Genomic DNA, 15,754 nt, shown 5'->3' on the forward strand with positions numbered 1-15,754 from the left:
GGAAATAAATGTGCTTTTTAAAAGAATCTAGAAGACTTAAGGGTACTACCAAGATTATATCCATGGTAGGGGGGGGGGATCTATAAAATGTTACTATACAAATAGTTCTTAACACCTCACAGATTTAACTCAAATACACTTAGCAGTACCAAGTAAATGTTGAAGACACAATACACCCTATTTTGAGGGGAGGATAATTTGTAATTTCAGCACAGAAATAATTGGATAACCCAATTATTCAGTTATTGTAAGAACCCAGTACTGGAAGAGGACTTGGAAGTTAACATTACATTTACTTTCTGCTGTGAGAGTACTTCTTGCAAAAGCTTGAACACAAATGCAACCCCTTTAGTTTCAGAATGGATTGGAAAAATGGGGATGTCTGGAATAATGACCAAATTGATGTACTATAGCAGAGAAAGTCAGGAATGGATAGAGCAATGGTCATTATTTTATTTTGGAATGATAACATTCCAGGGCAAGAGTTATCCATGTAATCTATATAGTATAAAGTTGCTATATGTAGTATTTCTCAAATATATACACATGTGTGTTTGTGTGTTTCTGTTCTCTTAACTAGAATAATACATCTACTGTATTTTAAAAAGGGTACCTAAAAGACAGTACTGAGGGGGGCCAATCATACCTCAATCAGGAGGCAGTTCAATAATTTGGGTGCCACTGTGGAGAAGGCTCTGCGCTATTTCACCACCAACTGCAGATCTCAAGGCCTGGGGGTATTTGGAAGCTAACTTGCCTCCTTCTGATACATATCCCACCGAGGCTGTGATATAATTGAATGTGGGACCTTGGGAGTTAGCTATCTTAATAATTCTTCACGTTTCCACTTAAAATAAAATATACATTCCATTCCATGTTTGTTTGTTTGTTTTTAGGCACCTGAGCTCTACAATCGTAAAGGGAAATACTTTAATGTAGAAAGAGTTGGTCAGGTAATGAATCAAGTCTCTTTGTTAAGACAGGGAGGTGGGCAAATGAGCTGCTGAAGGAAATATATTTTGCTGGTCGGAGCTAATGGCAGGGATAGCCTATCGCTCTGTAAAGCCACGTTCAGCATTCTGGAATCCGTTTAAGCAAATCAGATGAATTTATGTGAACGAACGTGCTTCGCTGGGAAGCTTTTCCACTCCTTACTCTCAATATACAGTAAATCTAAATAATATTGAGAACAAAAATAGGTGAGGGCCTTCAGACCATGCTAACGGGCTTCCTTGAGGCGTCTCACTGACTGCTGGCCTATATTGTGTGTGCCTCTGACCCCCCAGAATATGCATGAATTTTCTCAGTGCTGCCGTGTGGTTTAGAAATATAACTGGCCTGGGGGATGCTGTCGGCTGTTCTGATGATGGCTGGGTACAAGTGGCTCCAGTTTGACGCAGGTGTGACTTAAATGATCCTTCATCAAAACGCTCTTCTTACCTATTTACATAACTCAGACACGGCAGAAACTGTCACATAATAATACAGTCATACAGTGGTACCTCGGGTTACATACGCTTCAGGTTACATACGCTTCAGGTTACAGACTCCGCTAACCCAGAAATAGTGCTTCAGGTTAAGAACTTTGCTTCAGGATGAGAACAGAAATCATGCTCCAGTGGTGTGGCGGCAGCAGGAGGCCCCATTAGCTAAAGTGGTGCTTCAGGTTAAGAACAGTTTCATGTTAAGTACGGACCTCCGGAACAAATTAAGTACTTAACCTGAGGTACCACTGTACCTCGGGTTGAAGTAGCTTCGGGATGAGTATTTTTGGGTTGTGCTCTGTGGCTACCCGGAAATAACGGAGTGTGTTACTTCCGGTTTCACCACATGCGCAGACGCTCAAAAGGATGCCATGCGCAGAAGTGGCGAATCGCGACATGCGCAGACGCGGGTTGCGTTCGCTTTAGGATGCGAATGGGGCTCCGGAACGGATTCCCTTTCGCATCCAGAGGTACCACTGTAATAATTTATTATTTATACCCCACCCATCTGGCTGGGTTTCCCCAGCCACTTTGGGCGGCTGCCAACTGAATATTAAAAACAGAATACAGCATTAAACTACTCTGAAACCTTCGCAACGCACCCTCCCTCCTGTTCCTCTCTGTTCTCTAGATGTGCAGCAACTCTGGGGGTTTTCCATTTCTGACCTGTGCCTTGCATCACAGAAGTGATCTCATGAGTCATCCTCTTGCAGAAGAGTGTAAAAGATTAACGAAAAAGAGCTGGGCTTGCCAATAGCTTGATGGCAGACCCAAATCTCTCCAGATAGCATTCTCAGCAGATGCAAAGGATCGGTCATTCCATCCTACTTGATTTACCCAGGGGGAAAGATCTCATTGACTTTGGAGGAGTTTATTTCCTAGCAAGGATGCTTAGAATTTCTGCCTTAACAGATTTGAAGAAAACCTTGGGATTGTCAAAAGTCTTAAGAACAGAAGACATTTTATGTCCCCTGAAGGTTTTTTTAACAGCTCAGCCTCTGAGCAGCTGCAAAGATGAGGGTTCAAGTTGCAGGGGAAAGTAGCAAGCAGGAGGGAGGGGGAGTTAGATCTTTTCCCCAAAAGATTTACAGTGACATTCTATAAATGTCTACTCAAAAGTATGTGTCATTGAACTCAGTGAGGCTTACTTCAGAGTAGACACTTGCAGAATTTCTCTGTAAATCCCTTGGTAAATTAAGAAGTTGTTTTGAGAGAACAGTAGTCCCCCCAAAAAACTTTTTTTTTAAAAAAAAAAAACATTTACTATGTCGAAAGTTACTGAATACAAAATTATACATAAGCATTTCCACTTACTCTGGATTCTTCATGAAGGAGAATGAACAAATTGCTCATTTAATTACCATATTTTTTGCTCTATAAGACTCACTTTTTCCCTCCTAAAAAGTAAGGGGAAATGTGTGTGCGTCTTATGGAGTGAATGCAGGCTGCGCAGCTATCACAGAAGCCAGAACAGCAAGAGGGATTGCTGCTTTCACTGTGCAGTAATCCCTCTTGCTGTTCTGACTTCTGAGATTCAGAATATTTTTTTCTTGTTTTCCTCCTCCAAAAACTAGGTGCGTCTTGTGGTCTGGTGCGTCTTATAGAGCAAAAAATACGGTAACTCCTCACAATCACGAGAGTCTAGTTGTAGATGATAGTTTCATAGAGCAAAGGTTTATAACCATCTCTGATAAACTAAGATAACAGGTTATTTTGAGTAAACTGATTACTGGAAAATAAAAAACATTCTAAAGCCCTAAGAAAAAGGTCACAAAACTTTCTTTAGTAGGTTATCTATTTGAAATCGGAAGGTCTGGTCATATTTTCCCAACATCGTTGAGATATAAACTTGTTTTGTCTTGCTCTCCAGTATTTGAAAGATGAGGACGATGACCTCGTGTCCCCACCTAACACAGAAGGAAACCAGTGGTTTAACTTCCTCCAAAATAGCAACCATCTCAAAGGTACTTCATTCTCTTATTAACCAGATGAGCTGAAGATGATGAGTCTGCAAGCATTCAAGTACAGTTGTTTAATATGGCACAGTATAGATTTGGCAATCTGTGTTGTTCTTACAAGTGAGTGAGCAAGTGTGTTTGTTCAAAAGGGGAAGGGAGCTGAGGTGGAACTGCCAAACTAAATCACCCAGTCCTTCCATTTAAACATTTCATTCAGTCTTGGTAGTATAATCTTAGGTTGCTTTTTCATCAATAACTGATTTCTTTAGATGAAATTGTGACATTTGAATGCGAATTTCATTGGATGTATCCAGTACAGACACGACCCTAAGAAGTATGCTGTACCAAAATATTTTCCTTTCAGAACCCAGTTTTTGACAGCCAGTTTTCACAGTGCGGTTGTACATTTTGAATTTGAACGGAATCCGTTCCGGAATTCCGCTTGACTTCCAAAACGTTCAAAACCAAAGCGCGGCTTCTGATTGGCTGCAGGAAGCTCCTGCAGCCAATCAGAAGCTGCGGAAGCCCCGTCGGACGTTCGGCTTCCAAAAATAGTCCACAAACTGGAACAGTCACTTCCGGGTTTGCAGAAGGTATGGGAGCCAAAACGTTCGGGAACTAAGTTGTTGGAAAATCAGGGTTCCTTACTGCATGGGTAGCGAAGGAGAGAACTTCAATTTATGCACGTATCTTAGAGGGTTTTGTAGTGTTTATAATTAATTTATTTCCGCTCTCTGTATACCACTTAATCTAAGCCTCCTATGTATATTTTGCTCTAGGAGGCTTAGTTCGGTCAGAATCCAGTATACACTTCCAAAATTAACACGAAATACATTGCTTCTCGTAAATGAGCCACCATAGTTGCTAGAGGGCCATGGAAATTTATGTCCCAGACTTATCTACCCATGTACTGGGACGCGGGTGGCGCTGTGGGTTAAACCACAGAGCCTAGGACTTGCCGATCAGAAGGTCGGCGGTTTGAATCCCCACGACGGGGTGAGCTCCCGTTGCTCAGTCCCTGCTCCTGCCAACCTAGCAGTTTGAAAGTACGTCAAAGTGCAAGTTGACAAATAGGTACCGCTCTGGTGGGAAGGTAAACGGCATTTCTGTGCGCTGCTCTGGATCGCCAGAAGCGGCTTAGTCATGCTGGCCACATGACCCGGAAGCTGTGCGCCGGCTCCCTCGGCCAATAAAGCGAGATGAGCGCCGCAACCCCAGAGTCGGCCACGACTGGACCTAATGGTCAGGGGTCCCTTTACCTTTACCCATGTACTATCGAAACCAAAGGGGCGCATTGGTTGTCAGTCTTTTTTTTTCAAGTCTCCTACCCTACCAATCAGTTGTTAATAATTGTTTCCCACCCCCCAGTGTCCATATGGCCAGAATAATTAAGTTGCACTACATTGCAAGATTGTTGTAGAACCTCAGTCCTTCCTCCAATTTATAACAGAGGTTCCATAAATCAACAGACTGTTCCAAAACCACCCTTGTCAAAGCCGCACACACTAATAATAATAATAATAATAATAATAATAATAATAATATTTATTCCCCGCCCATCTGGCTGAGCTTCCCCAGCCACTCTGGGTGGCTCCCAAAAGAATATTAAAAACACCATAAAACATCAAACATTAAAAACTGCCCTAAACAGGGCTGCCTCCAGATGTCTTCTAAAAGCCAGATAGTTGTTTATTTCCTTGACATCTGATGGGAGGGGGTTCCACAGGGTGGGCACCACCACCGACAAGGCCCTACAATATGCAGGTAGTAATTGTGGACTCACTTAAATTGGGAGAACAATTTAAAAAAATAAATCAAAAGTTTTTTAAAAGCGTGTTTTTCACACGAGACAAGACCTGAATTGTATCTTTTGTGTCTCCATTTTGTCTGGAGGTGGGCAGAACACACTGCTTCCCAGTCATAGTAATTATGACCGGTGTCCTAGATTTCTCTCTCGCTTCATGTGAGCCACTGTCAAACTGGCCCTCAAACTGGCAGCAAGAATAAATGCTGTTACCAAACAGTGGTACTGTCTAGGCATGTTCTTCTCTGAGCTTATAGCCTAAAAACTAATGGGGGGGGGGGCGGAGAACCAAACTGAAAGAGGCTTTGTTCCACAGGCTGTATGTTTGCCTTGTTGTTGCTGCTGTTTAGTCATTTAGTCGTGTCCGACTCTTTATGACCCCATGGACCAGAGCACGCCAGGCACTCCTGTCTTCCGCTGCCTCCCACAGTTTGGTCAAACTCATGCTGGTAGCTTCGAGAACAGTGTCCAACCATCTCGTCCTCTGTCGTCCCCTTCTCCGTGTACCCTCAATCTTTCCCAACATCAGGGTCTTTTCCAGACAGTCTTCTCTTCTCATGAGGTGGCCAAATCCTGGAGCCTCAGCTTCATGATCTGTCCTTCCAGTGAGCACCCCAGGCTATTTCCTTCAGAATGGAGAGGTTTGATCTTCTTGCAGTCCATGGGACTCTCAAGAATCTCCTCCAGCACCATAATCCAAAAGCATCAATTCTTCAGCGATCAGCCTTCTTTATGGTCCAGCTCTCACTTCCATACATCACGACTGGGAAAACCATAGCTTTAACTATACAGACCTTTGTTGGCAATGTTTGCCTTAATAGGAGTGAATTGGGGAAACAGCGTTTCTCTTCACAGGTCCATCTAACTTCATCCAAGCGTAATTAATTTGCCTCTTTATTTCCAGAAAGCCCGTTGCTGTTTCCATACTACCCTCAGAAGTCCTTGCATTTTGTCAAAAGGCGGATGGAGGGAATTATCGACCAGTGCCTACAAAAGCCGGCTGTAAGTATTTGGTCGTTGGTGGGGTTTGAGTTTCGGCAACCAATGCCGTTGTTCTCATCTGTTTTTAAAAGCAGGTTGCAAGAATGAAGTTGCCCTCTGCGGAATGCAGGCGGTGGCTTGCCCACGCCCTGTTTCCTGCTAAATAGACTCGCTGGGGTTCAAACTCCCAGATTTGTAGCATTAATAGATTCCCTCCCCCTAAAAATAAAAAGCAGTATAGAAATGAAATTCTTATTAATAATAACATTCTGCATTTTGAGTGAGAGAGTCTGAGGTCTCTTCTTCATGACCCAGAATTATAGAGCAATAATGTTAAGTCCTCCACAGATTATGGCTTAATGGTTTTAACTTGGGTGGGTGTTGGTTATTTGGAGTGGGGTGGTTTTAAATTGTTATTAATTGTTATATGTCATTTTGTATTTGTATTTTTTTTCCATAAGGCTGATCAATACTCTACTCTGCCATTTAAATGTGCTTGTGGGAGGGGGGTTTATTGTTTTGTTGCTTCTGTTTTGACTGTTTACTTGTGTGTTTACCTCATATTTTTTTCCTGTGAACCGTCCTGTGATCTTGTGATGAAGGGTGGTAAATAATAATAATATGCGCAGGACTGTTGCCAGCATTTAGGCAAACAGCAACTGTGACTGCATCTGCCCAGGCTGGATCGGGCCTTAAGATTTCCATTCTTTTTATGCATGTGAAAGACGGACGAGATTCAGATAGCAAAACCACTAGAATTCACAGCGTTGCATAAACTTGAAACCTCCTTTCTTGTTGTTGTTACCTAGATTGTGTCCTGTGGGCAGTCAGCTTCTGTTGTGTAGCTCTGTTTGTTTTGAACGCTAGAATAATAATCCCACAGGACTTAAAACATACACGGGTCCTATCTACTGTTGCATTCACAGTCCTGGGCCAAATATTTGCTCTCTCAGTTTCGGTGGGTGTGTTGCTGCGACTAATTTCTCCCTACTGCTTTAATGCTTTTCGTCCTTCTCTCTAGGATGTGGTTGGGAAATCCGTGCGCGAGGCGTTTTGTATGCCTTTGTACAAAGCATCCAAAAGGTAAGGCTTTTGCAATAAGGAATAGCTTTTTCCAAGTTTGACTTAGAACAGAATGCTGGAAGTGCTAGAGTATTGCTTCTGAGTTTACCAGCCACGTTGTCTTCCAGGATCTTTCCCATTGTTTCCTTCCATCAGTAAGTCACCTTTCTGTACCCACTGAGCATGCTCAGTCTTCATGGGACTGTTTGTGGGTTTGGTAGTCACCTTATTCAATATTTTTCTGAAGTTTTTTTTAAAAAATTGGTATAATAATAATAATAATAATAATAATAATAATAATAATAATAATTATTATTATTTATACCCCGCTCATCTGGCTGGGCTTCCCCAGCCACTCTGGGTGGCTTCCAACTAAATATTAAAATACAGTAATGCATCAAACATTAAAAGCTTCCCTAAACAGGGCTGCCTTCAGATGTCTTCTAAAAGTCTGGCAGTTGTTTTTCTCTTTAACATCTGATGGGAGGGCATTCCACAGGGTGGGTGCCGCTACCGAGAAGGCCCTTTGCCTGGTTCCCTGTAGCTTTGCTTCTCGCAGTGAGGGAACCGCCAGAAGGCCCTCAGTGCTGGACCTCAGTGCCCGGGTAGAACGATGGGGGTGGAGACGCTCCTTCAGGTATACTGGACCGAGGCTGTTTAGGGCTTTAAAGGTCAGCACCAACACTTTGAATTGTGTTGACCTTGTGTTGACCTACTACCTCCCTCTTGCCCATGCTGCTCACATGAGGACGTACTCTGAGAATGAATCTGCTATTTGCATATAGGATTTGCATATCATGCTATGTAAAATACGTTTTTAATGTTGTACACTGCCCTCGGAATTATAAATATTCTTCTCACGTTCTTGTTTCTTTTCCACTTTAGTGAGGATCCAACATCTCAGCTCTTCAAGTTGCCCTTTTTGTGAGCATGAAACTATTTTTCTACATTCTATTCACCAAGTGTTACGGTTTATTTTTTACTTATGGGTATTCAAATTATCATTGCAGGTGGAATGATAAATCATCCAATTTGCATTACGTTTTGTTCACGATGTTAGAAAGCTCCATATCTAAAATATACATACTGAGGAGGCATACAGACACTTCAAGGTATGATGGAATAAAAGGTGTATTTTGAGCTTTCCGTTGGATTTGTTTTAATTTTAATTTTTTGTTTACATCTAGATGTAGTTCTTCAAAGCCACTTTCATTGCATGGCACAGGCCTAGATAACAGTTTATTGATTTAGCTGTGCATTTTCACATATCATGTAATGTCTGTATAAAATGCCAAAGATTTGGTTCATATGGTAATTTTTTCCATCTTAGGTCTGCTGATAATGGGCTACTCGCTGTTGATTTTGGAAATTTTCTAAACAGCAGTATTAATGAAAATTCAGGAACGAGGTTGGTATATCTAAAAATGCCTAACTTTCAAAAGCTAGCCACATAGTAACTTCACCAAATTATCCAGGGGTACCTTGGTTCTCAAATTTAATCTGTTCCGGAACTCCGTTCCAAAACCAAAGCGTTCCAAAATCAAGGCGTGCTTTCCCATAGAAAGTAATGCAAAACGAATTAAAAACTTTTAAAAACAACCACCCCTAAAACAGCAATTTAACATGAATTTTACTATCCGGTGAGACCACTGATCCATAAAATGAAAGTAATAATCAATGTACTGTACTATAAAATAAATAAGACAGTATTGTAGATGATAAAAATGAAAATTCACCGTATTTTTCGCTCTATAAGACGCACCAGACCACAAGACGCACCTAGTTTTTGGAGGAGGAAAACAAGAAAAAAAAGATTCTGAATCTCAGAAGCCAGAACAGCAAGAGGGATCACTGTGCAGTGAAAGCAGCAATCCCTCTTGCTGTTCTGGCTTCTGTGATAGCTGCGCAGCCTGCATTCGCTCCATAAGACGCACACACATTTCCCCTTACTTTTTAGGAGGGAAAAAGTGAGTCTTATAGAGCAAAAAATACGGTATTTTTTTTCTTCCCTGCACTGATGATAGTCATTGTTTGGATAGGGGGCTTTTATCCATTTCCATAGTCAATCAGTCAATCAGTAGCTGAACTGGGTTCCACACAGTCACAAAAACAAACTAACTCCAAAAGCCTCAAAAACAAAAAATCAAAATAAATAGCAAAAACGCCAAACTTAATCCATTCCGGAAGTCCGTTTGACTTCCAAAATGTTTGAAAAACCAAGGCGCAGCTTCTGATTGGCGCAGGTGCCCTGGAAACAATTGCTGACAACCGCATCGGACGTTCGGCTTCCAAAAATCGTTCGAAAACCGGAATACTTCCGAGTTTTTGGAGTTTGAGAACCAAAGCATTTGAGAACCAAGGCGTTTGAGAACCAAGGTACCACTATAACTTGATTAGGCATATAAAGCCCCTTGATTCTAGAAAAAAAGGATGGCAAGATTTTAGGGAATGATCAATGTTTCGTTCTGAAATGCTTGCAAACGTTTGTTCTAACGTAGGCCACATTGACCATTGGCCATAGTAAGTCATAAGCAGTGACTTACCATAAATATGCGAACCACACATGCTTTGCTCATCTTCCCTAGAGCTGGGAGGAAACAACCCACAATCCTTGGCTTAATGTTACCTAAATTGTGTCACGCAAACCACAAGAATCATCGAATCCTGGAACTGTAGAGTTGAAAGGAACCTGGAGGGTGATCTAGTCCAAATTTCTTCAATGCAAGAATCTTTTGCCCAACATGGGATTCGAACCCACAACCGTGAGATTAAGAGGCTCCTGCTGTACCTCCTGAACTTTCCCACTTCTCCTCTTGGCTACAGAAAGTGGGTTGTTGGAGGCGAAACAAACCACAGTCTCTGGCTTGTGGTGGCCGGAGATCACGATGCTATAGCAAAATATCCAGTAAAACAGCAGGAGGCCTTTGTAGTATTGTAATAATAATAATAATAATAATTTTTATTTATACCCCGCCCTCCTCAGAGCGGCTTACAAGCGATAATAAAAACAAGTTGAATGATTACAACTTAAAAACAAAATTAAAATACAACATTAAAATATTGAAACATTAAAATATTAAAATGTAGCCTCCTTGCAGGAGGAGAAGGAAAAGAAAAAAGAAAGAGAGGGAGGGAATCAAATTGGCTCCAGGCCAAAGGCCAGGCGGAACAACTCTGTCTTACAGGCCCTGCGGAAAGAAATCAGATCCTGCAGGGCCCTGGTCTCATGAGGCAGAGCATTCCACCAAGCCGGAGCCAGAGTTGAAAAGGCCCTGGCTCTGGTTGAAGCCAATCTAACTTCCTTAGGGCCCGGGACCACTAGGGTGTTGCTATTTATGGACCTTGAGGCTCTCTGTGGGGCATACCGGGAGACGCGGTCCCATAGGTACGAGGGTCCTAGGCCGTGAAGGGCTTTAAAGGTCAAAACCAGCACCTTAAATCTGACCCTGTGCTCCACTGGGAGCCAGTGCAGCTGGAAAAGCACTGGGTGAATATGCTCCCATGGCAGAGACCCCGTGAGGAGCCTCGCTGCAGCATTCTGCACCCGCTGGAGTTTCTGGGACAGCTTCAAGGGCAGCCCCGCGTAGAGCGAATTACAGTAGTCAAGCCTGGAGGTGACCGTCGCATGGATCACTGTGGCCAGGTTGGGAAAAGTAAGGGACCAACTATTGTAGCAAAATACATTTCCGCACTGAATGGTTTTCTTGGTGTGCATCACTTCCTTGACCACAACTAGAATGCTTTCGCCTTATCTTGCTTACAGCTGTTACAGTTGCCTCGATGCCCATTTCTACGACGATGAAATGATCACGGTAATCCTTGCGGAGAATTCACAGCAAGAGGGAAAAGAGAGGATTTTGGCTCAGTTACCCTTGTCATCTGTGTATACCGAGGAAAACCAGGGTTTGGAATTCAGCTGGAATTCCGCTCAAAGGTACGGATTCGACTTCCAGATTTTATCTTAATCCTTTTGCGTTAAGAAGGATGCAGGCTATTAGGAACAGCTGAACTGAAACGACTGCACATTCCCAAGTAAATGGCAAAACGTTGTTCCTCTTGGGTCAAGCGTGGCTCTTAACTTTCCTAAATGCCCTTGTAGGTAGTTCTTTATGTAGCTTCCTTGTTTTTTTGTATTTTTTAAAATTATTTTTATTATTTATAATTAATAAATAAATTTTATAATTTTATAAAATTTATAAATTTTATTTTTTATTTATTATTATTATTTTTTATTTATTTATTATTATTATTATTATTGTATTATTTTTTATTATTTTTTGTATTTGTTTTTTGTATTTTTCCGTGTATAACATGGCCCCATGTATAGTAAAGGTAAAGGGACCCCCTGACCATTAGGTCCAGTCGTGACCGACTCTGGGGTTGCGGCGCTCATCTTGCTTTATTGGCCGAGGGAGCCGGCGTACAGCTTCCGGGTCATGTGGCCAGCACGACTAAGCCGCTTCTGGCAAACCAGAGCAGCGCACGGAAACGCCGTTTACCTTCACGCCGGAGCGGTACCTATTTATCTACTTGTACTTTGACATGCTTTCGAACTGCTAGGTTGGCAGGAGCAGGGACCGAGCAACGGGAGCTCACCCTGTCGCGGGGATTCGAACTGCCGACCTTCTGATCGGGAAGTCCTAGGCTCTGTGGTTTAACCCACAGCGCCACCCGTGCCCATGTATAAGACACCCCCTATTTTTAGGGACTCGGATTTAAGAAAATAAGGGGGAAATTGCCCTGTGTATAAGACGACCCACAGTTTTTCACATAATTTTAATGTTAAACAACCTAGTCTTATACACAGAAAAGTACGGTAACTTGCACTATTGGGGCAATATCCAACTAACTCATTCCGTTGGTGCAAGGATTTTCATTGGCGCAACAGAACTTTCTCCCCATGTACCCTCGATTCTGGGTTCCCCCATCCCCAGCACTCTGGAGCAGATTTGGAGAGGTTGTGAGACACACATGGGGAGAAGGGGGAAGATTTCTGTTGCACAAGCAGAAATTCTTGTGTTGATGGAATGTGTAGTTGGATACGGCCCCATTGTCTCAGGTAGACTATTTTGCGAAACCTGAGATTTAGTGCTGAAAATAAAGCTGGTGATGTGTGCATGCATTATTCTGCAACATTTGCACTCTCCTGCCAGCAGCGTTGAGAGATTTGGCAACTGTGTAAGAATTAGCTGAGCATTCATGAGAACGTAAAATACGTACCGGCCTAACTTACCCGGTCAGGTTCATTTCACTTTGAATATTCTAAGCACTGTATAAATGATAACTGCTATTACATTAAGCTGCCACGTTTGAACTCTGGGCCTATTTCTCATCCATTAGTATATCGTTGCCCCTTGCATTTTATTTTCTGCTTCTTTCAAATGCAGTGAAATCAGGGTCTTAAGAGGTGGTTTGGGCAAAAATGGGAAAGGAGGAAATTCAGTGACCAAGATGTATGTGATGAAATCTAGGTTATATACTAAAGCAGGCATCCCCAACCTTCGGCCCTCCAGATGTTTTGGACTACAATTCCCATCATCCCTGACCACTAGTCCTGTTAGCTAGGAATCATGGGAGTTGTAGGCCAAAACATCTCCAGGGATGCCTGGAGTGAAGTTTCAAATTTCCATTTGGAGTTAACAAGGAATTTGTAGTCTTAGCATCTTTCTTCGCTGGTCTTAACTAGATTGGATATGCAATGTGAGGACATTCCTACACAGTCTGTCACCATCGAGGGTCAGTGGAGGGTGTTGGAGAACATGAAAGCCCAGTATGTTGCTGTAAATGGCATCCGAAAAGTTTCCTGTGTGGTGAGTATCCCATGGACAGATTTTGCATTTGACCTGTTGACAGGATGGTTTGTTGTATGTTTAATCAGTAATAAGCACCACTGGGTTCATTGGGAGTCGTTCTCAAGTCATTTTGTATAGGACTGCAGGCCTTGTTTTTCTGGGGTTGTGAGTGAAGATATTAGACGACTCCCTCAGCTATCAAGAGCATTAACCTGTATAGTAAAAATAGTTCAGTTATCCTCTCTATTGGTGCAGGAACAGTATTCTCCTGCAGTGAAGATGTGGGGAACAAAATGGCTATTGCTCTGCAAATGCTTTTTAAGTAGGTTGAAGTGATGTATTGTATTTCTTTGATTTTGACGTTTTATGATCATTGTACTACATTTTTTAATCAGAAATTGTTACAGTTTTCACAACACAATAAAAATATATCTAGAACAAATGAAAAGGAAGAAAGAGAAACGACAAAAGAAAAGAGAGGAAGGCAGAGGAAGGAAGAGAGGAGAAATAGACAATAGATATAAACACATAATTATATACAGTGGTACCTCAGTTTTTGAGCGTCTCTGAAGCCAAACGTTTCGGTTTTTGAACTCCGAAAACACAGAAGTAATTGCTTTCGTTTTCAAATGCTTTTCAGAAGTCGAACAGGTTTTTTTCCCAGTTTTCCCCACTGAAATTGCAGACTGCCCTTTGCACCTCGGTTTTCAAACGGTCTTCTGGAACAGTTTGAAAACCGAGGTACCACTGTATATATATCCCTCTATTCTAATTCTACCCTAATCTTCAGTCCATATGCAAAGAAGTGAGTCTCCCCAGCTCCCACCTGGGAAGTTTTCCTCAGTCTCACAGCCTGAGAAAAACCCACTCTTGCCTGCCTCCCTCACGCACCCCTCCCTTCTGACCGCCACTTATCTGTATGTAACTTATTTTATGTAAATTACATTAATAGAGCAATATCAGAAAATAACAATCATAAAAAACAAAGAAAGAGAAAAGGAAAAAGGAAAAGCAGATTAAAAGATAAACTTTCACTTCCCTGTCTGCCAATCATTTGTATATCAATTATTCAAAATACTTAACATATTTTCTTTTATTTTCTAGCCTTTATTGGCATAAGTTAAAACAGTAAAATCATACAAAGTCATCCAAATACATTGATAATCCAAACACATACAATATATAATCATATACAATATACAATAGATAATCATATACAATATACATATAATACATATAATAATATAATACTTATACATATAATAGATAAACATATACAGTAGATAATCACCAATGAATAAATCAGGCAACTTTAGATTTAGCTTTAAAGATCTCAGCTAAATAATAATAATAATAATAATAATAATAATAATAATTTATTTATACCCCGCCCATCTGGCTGGGCTTCCCCAGCCACTCTGGGCGGCTTCCAACTAAATATTAAAATACAGTAATGCATCAAACATTAAAAGCTTCCCTAAACAGGGCTGCCTTCAGATGTCTTCTAAAAGTCTGATAGTTGTTCTCTTTGACATCTGGTGGGAGGGTGTTCCACAGGGCGGGTGCCACTACCGAGAAGGCCCTCTGCCTGGTTCCCTGTAGCTTTGCTTCTCGCAATGAGGGAACTGCCAGAAGGCCCTTGGCGCTGGACCTCCGGGCAGAACGATGGGGGTGGAGATGCTCCTTCAGGTATACTGGGTTGAGGCCGTTTAGGGCTTTAAAGGTCAGAACCAACACTTTGAAACCCCGATACAATATTGTACTACATGTTGTACTACGTTTTGAACGTTTATATTTTTGCCACTGCCTTGGATGGGCTTGGCCCATAAAGGCAGCTATCGGAGCAGTAAAAAAAGACCTATCTTTAAAATGTTCCCCTAGCTAAGTTCAAACCTCCGGCACATCCGAGTGTTTGAAATGGACGTGGAAGATGATGGAGAGGCGGAGGAGGAAGAGGAGGAAGAAATGGTCCCACAGGCCAGTGCGGGCGAAGAGGAGCCCCGCCCGTCTACGAGCAACCAGGAAGAGAGCATCCTTGCTGGCTCTGCTGAGTTAGCAGATGAAATAGGAGAACAGGAATCGAGTCTCAATGCGTGAGACAAAACTCCCAGTTCGCTGGATGCAGGTGGGCAAAACGCTGGCCATAAACCATTCTTAGGGGAATTACCATATTTTTCGCTATATAGGACGCACTTTTCCCCCTCCAAAAATGAAGGGGAAATGTGTGTGCGTCCTATGGAGCGAATGCAGGGGGGAGGCAGGCAGGAAAAGCCCCCAAAAGCCGCACACAAGCTCCGCGTGGCTCTTGCAGGCTTTTCCTCAAGAGGGAGAAGGGACTGATGCGGCCAGTCAGTCCCTTCTCACTCCTCGTAGAAAAGCCCACAGGAGCCGCACACTCCTTAAAGGGTGCGTGGCTCCTGTGGGCTTTTGCGGGAGGTGGGGGTATTGTCATAGCCGCCATAACCCCGCTCAGCCTCTCCCGGCTCCAAAGAGCAGGTCGAAAGGAACCCAAAGCCTCTGGAGCGCACTCTGGAGGCTTCGGGTTGCCTTCACTGAAGCCTGGAGAGCGAGAGGGGTTGGTGCGCACCAAGGTAGCCGCCTGAAGGCGACTGAACGCACCTTGAACAGCACCTTGTTTTAGAGGGGGAGAACAAGGGGGGGGGGGAAATCTCC

General features: G+C 42.5%; 1 protein-coding gene and 1 long non-coding RNA gene across 2 annotated transcripts in view; one reads left to right on the forward strand and one right to left on the reverse strand.

The window, feature by feature from the left end:
- Positions 1–15,754, forward strand: part of ANAPC4 (anaphase promoting complex subunit 4) — a 36,421-nt gene that overhangs the window by 19,138 nt on the left and 1,529 nt on the right. The window contains exons 19-28 of the mRNA XM_083630363.1: positions 897–953; positions 3,355–3,448; positions 6,151–6,248; positions 7,249–7,310; positions 8,175–8,213; positions 8,300–8,401; positions 8,620–8,697; positions 11,053–11,223; positions 12,976–13,099; positions 14,963–15,206. Coding sequence (XP_083486489.1) covers positions 897–953; positions 3,355–3,448; positions 6,151–6,248; positions 7,249–7,310; positions 8,175–8,213; positions 8,300–8,401; positions 8,620–8,697; positions 11,053–11,223; positions 12,976–13,099; positions 14,963–15,178 — 1,041 coding nt within the window. The 3' untranslated portion in view covers positions 15,179–15,206. The remainder of the gene's footprint in view (positions 1–896; positions 954–3,354; positions 3,449–6,150; positions 6,249–7,248; positions 7,311–8,174; positions 8,214–8,299; positions 8,402–8,619; positions 8,698–11,052; positions 11,224–12,975; positions 13,100–14,962; positions 15,207–15,754) is intronic.
- Positions 1,546–15,754, reverse strand: part of LOC310770301 — a 103,977-nt gene continuing 89,768 nt past the window's right edge. The window contains exon 3 of the long non-coding RNA XR_014552039.1: positions 1,546–1,715. This is a non-coding gene — a long non-coding RNA (uncharacterized lncRNA). The remainder of the gene's footprint in view (positions 1,716–15,754) is intronic.

This window comes from Podarcis filfolensis (genome assembly GCF_964270895.1).
Source record: "Podarcis filfolensis genome assembly, chromosome: 9".
Classification (NCBI taxonomy): Eukaryota; Metazoa; Chordata; class Lepidosauria; order Squamata; family Lacertidae; genus Podarcis; species Podarcis filfolensis.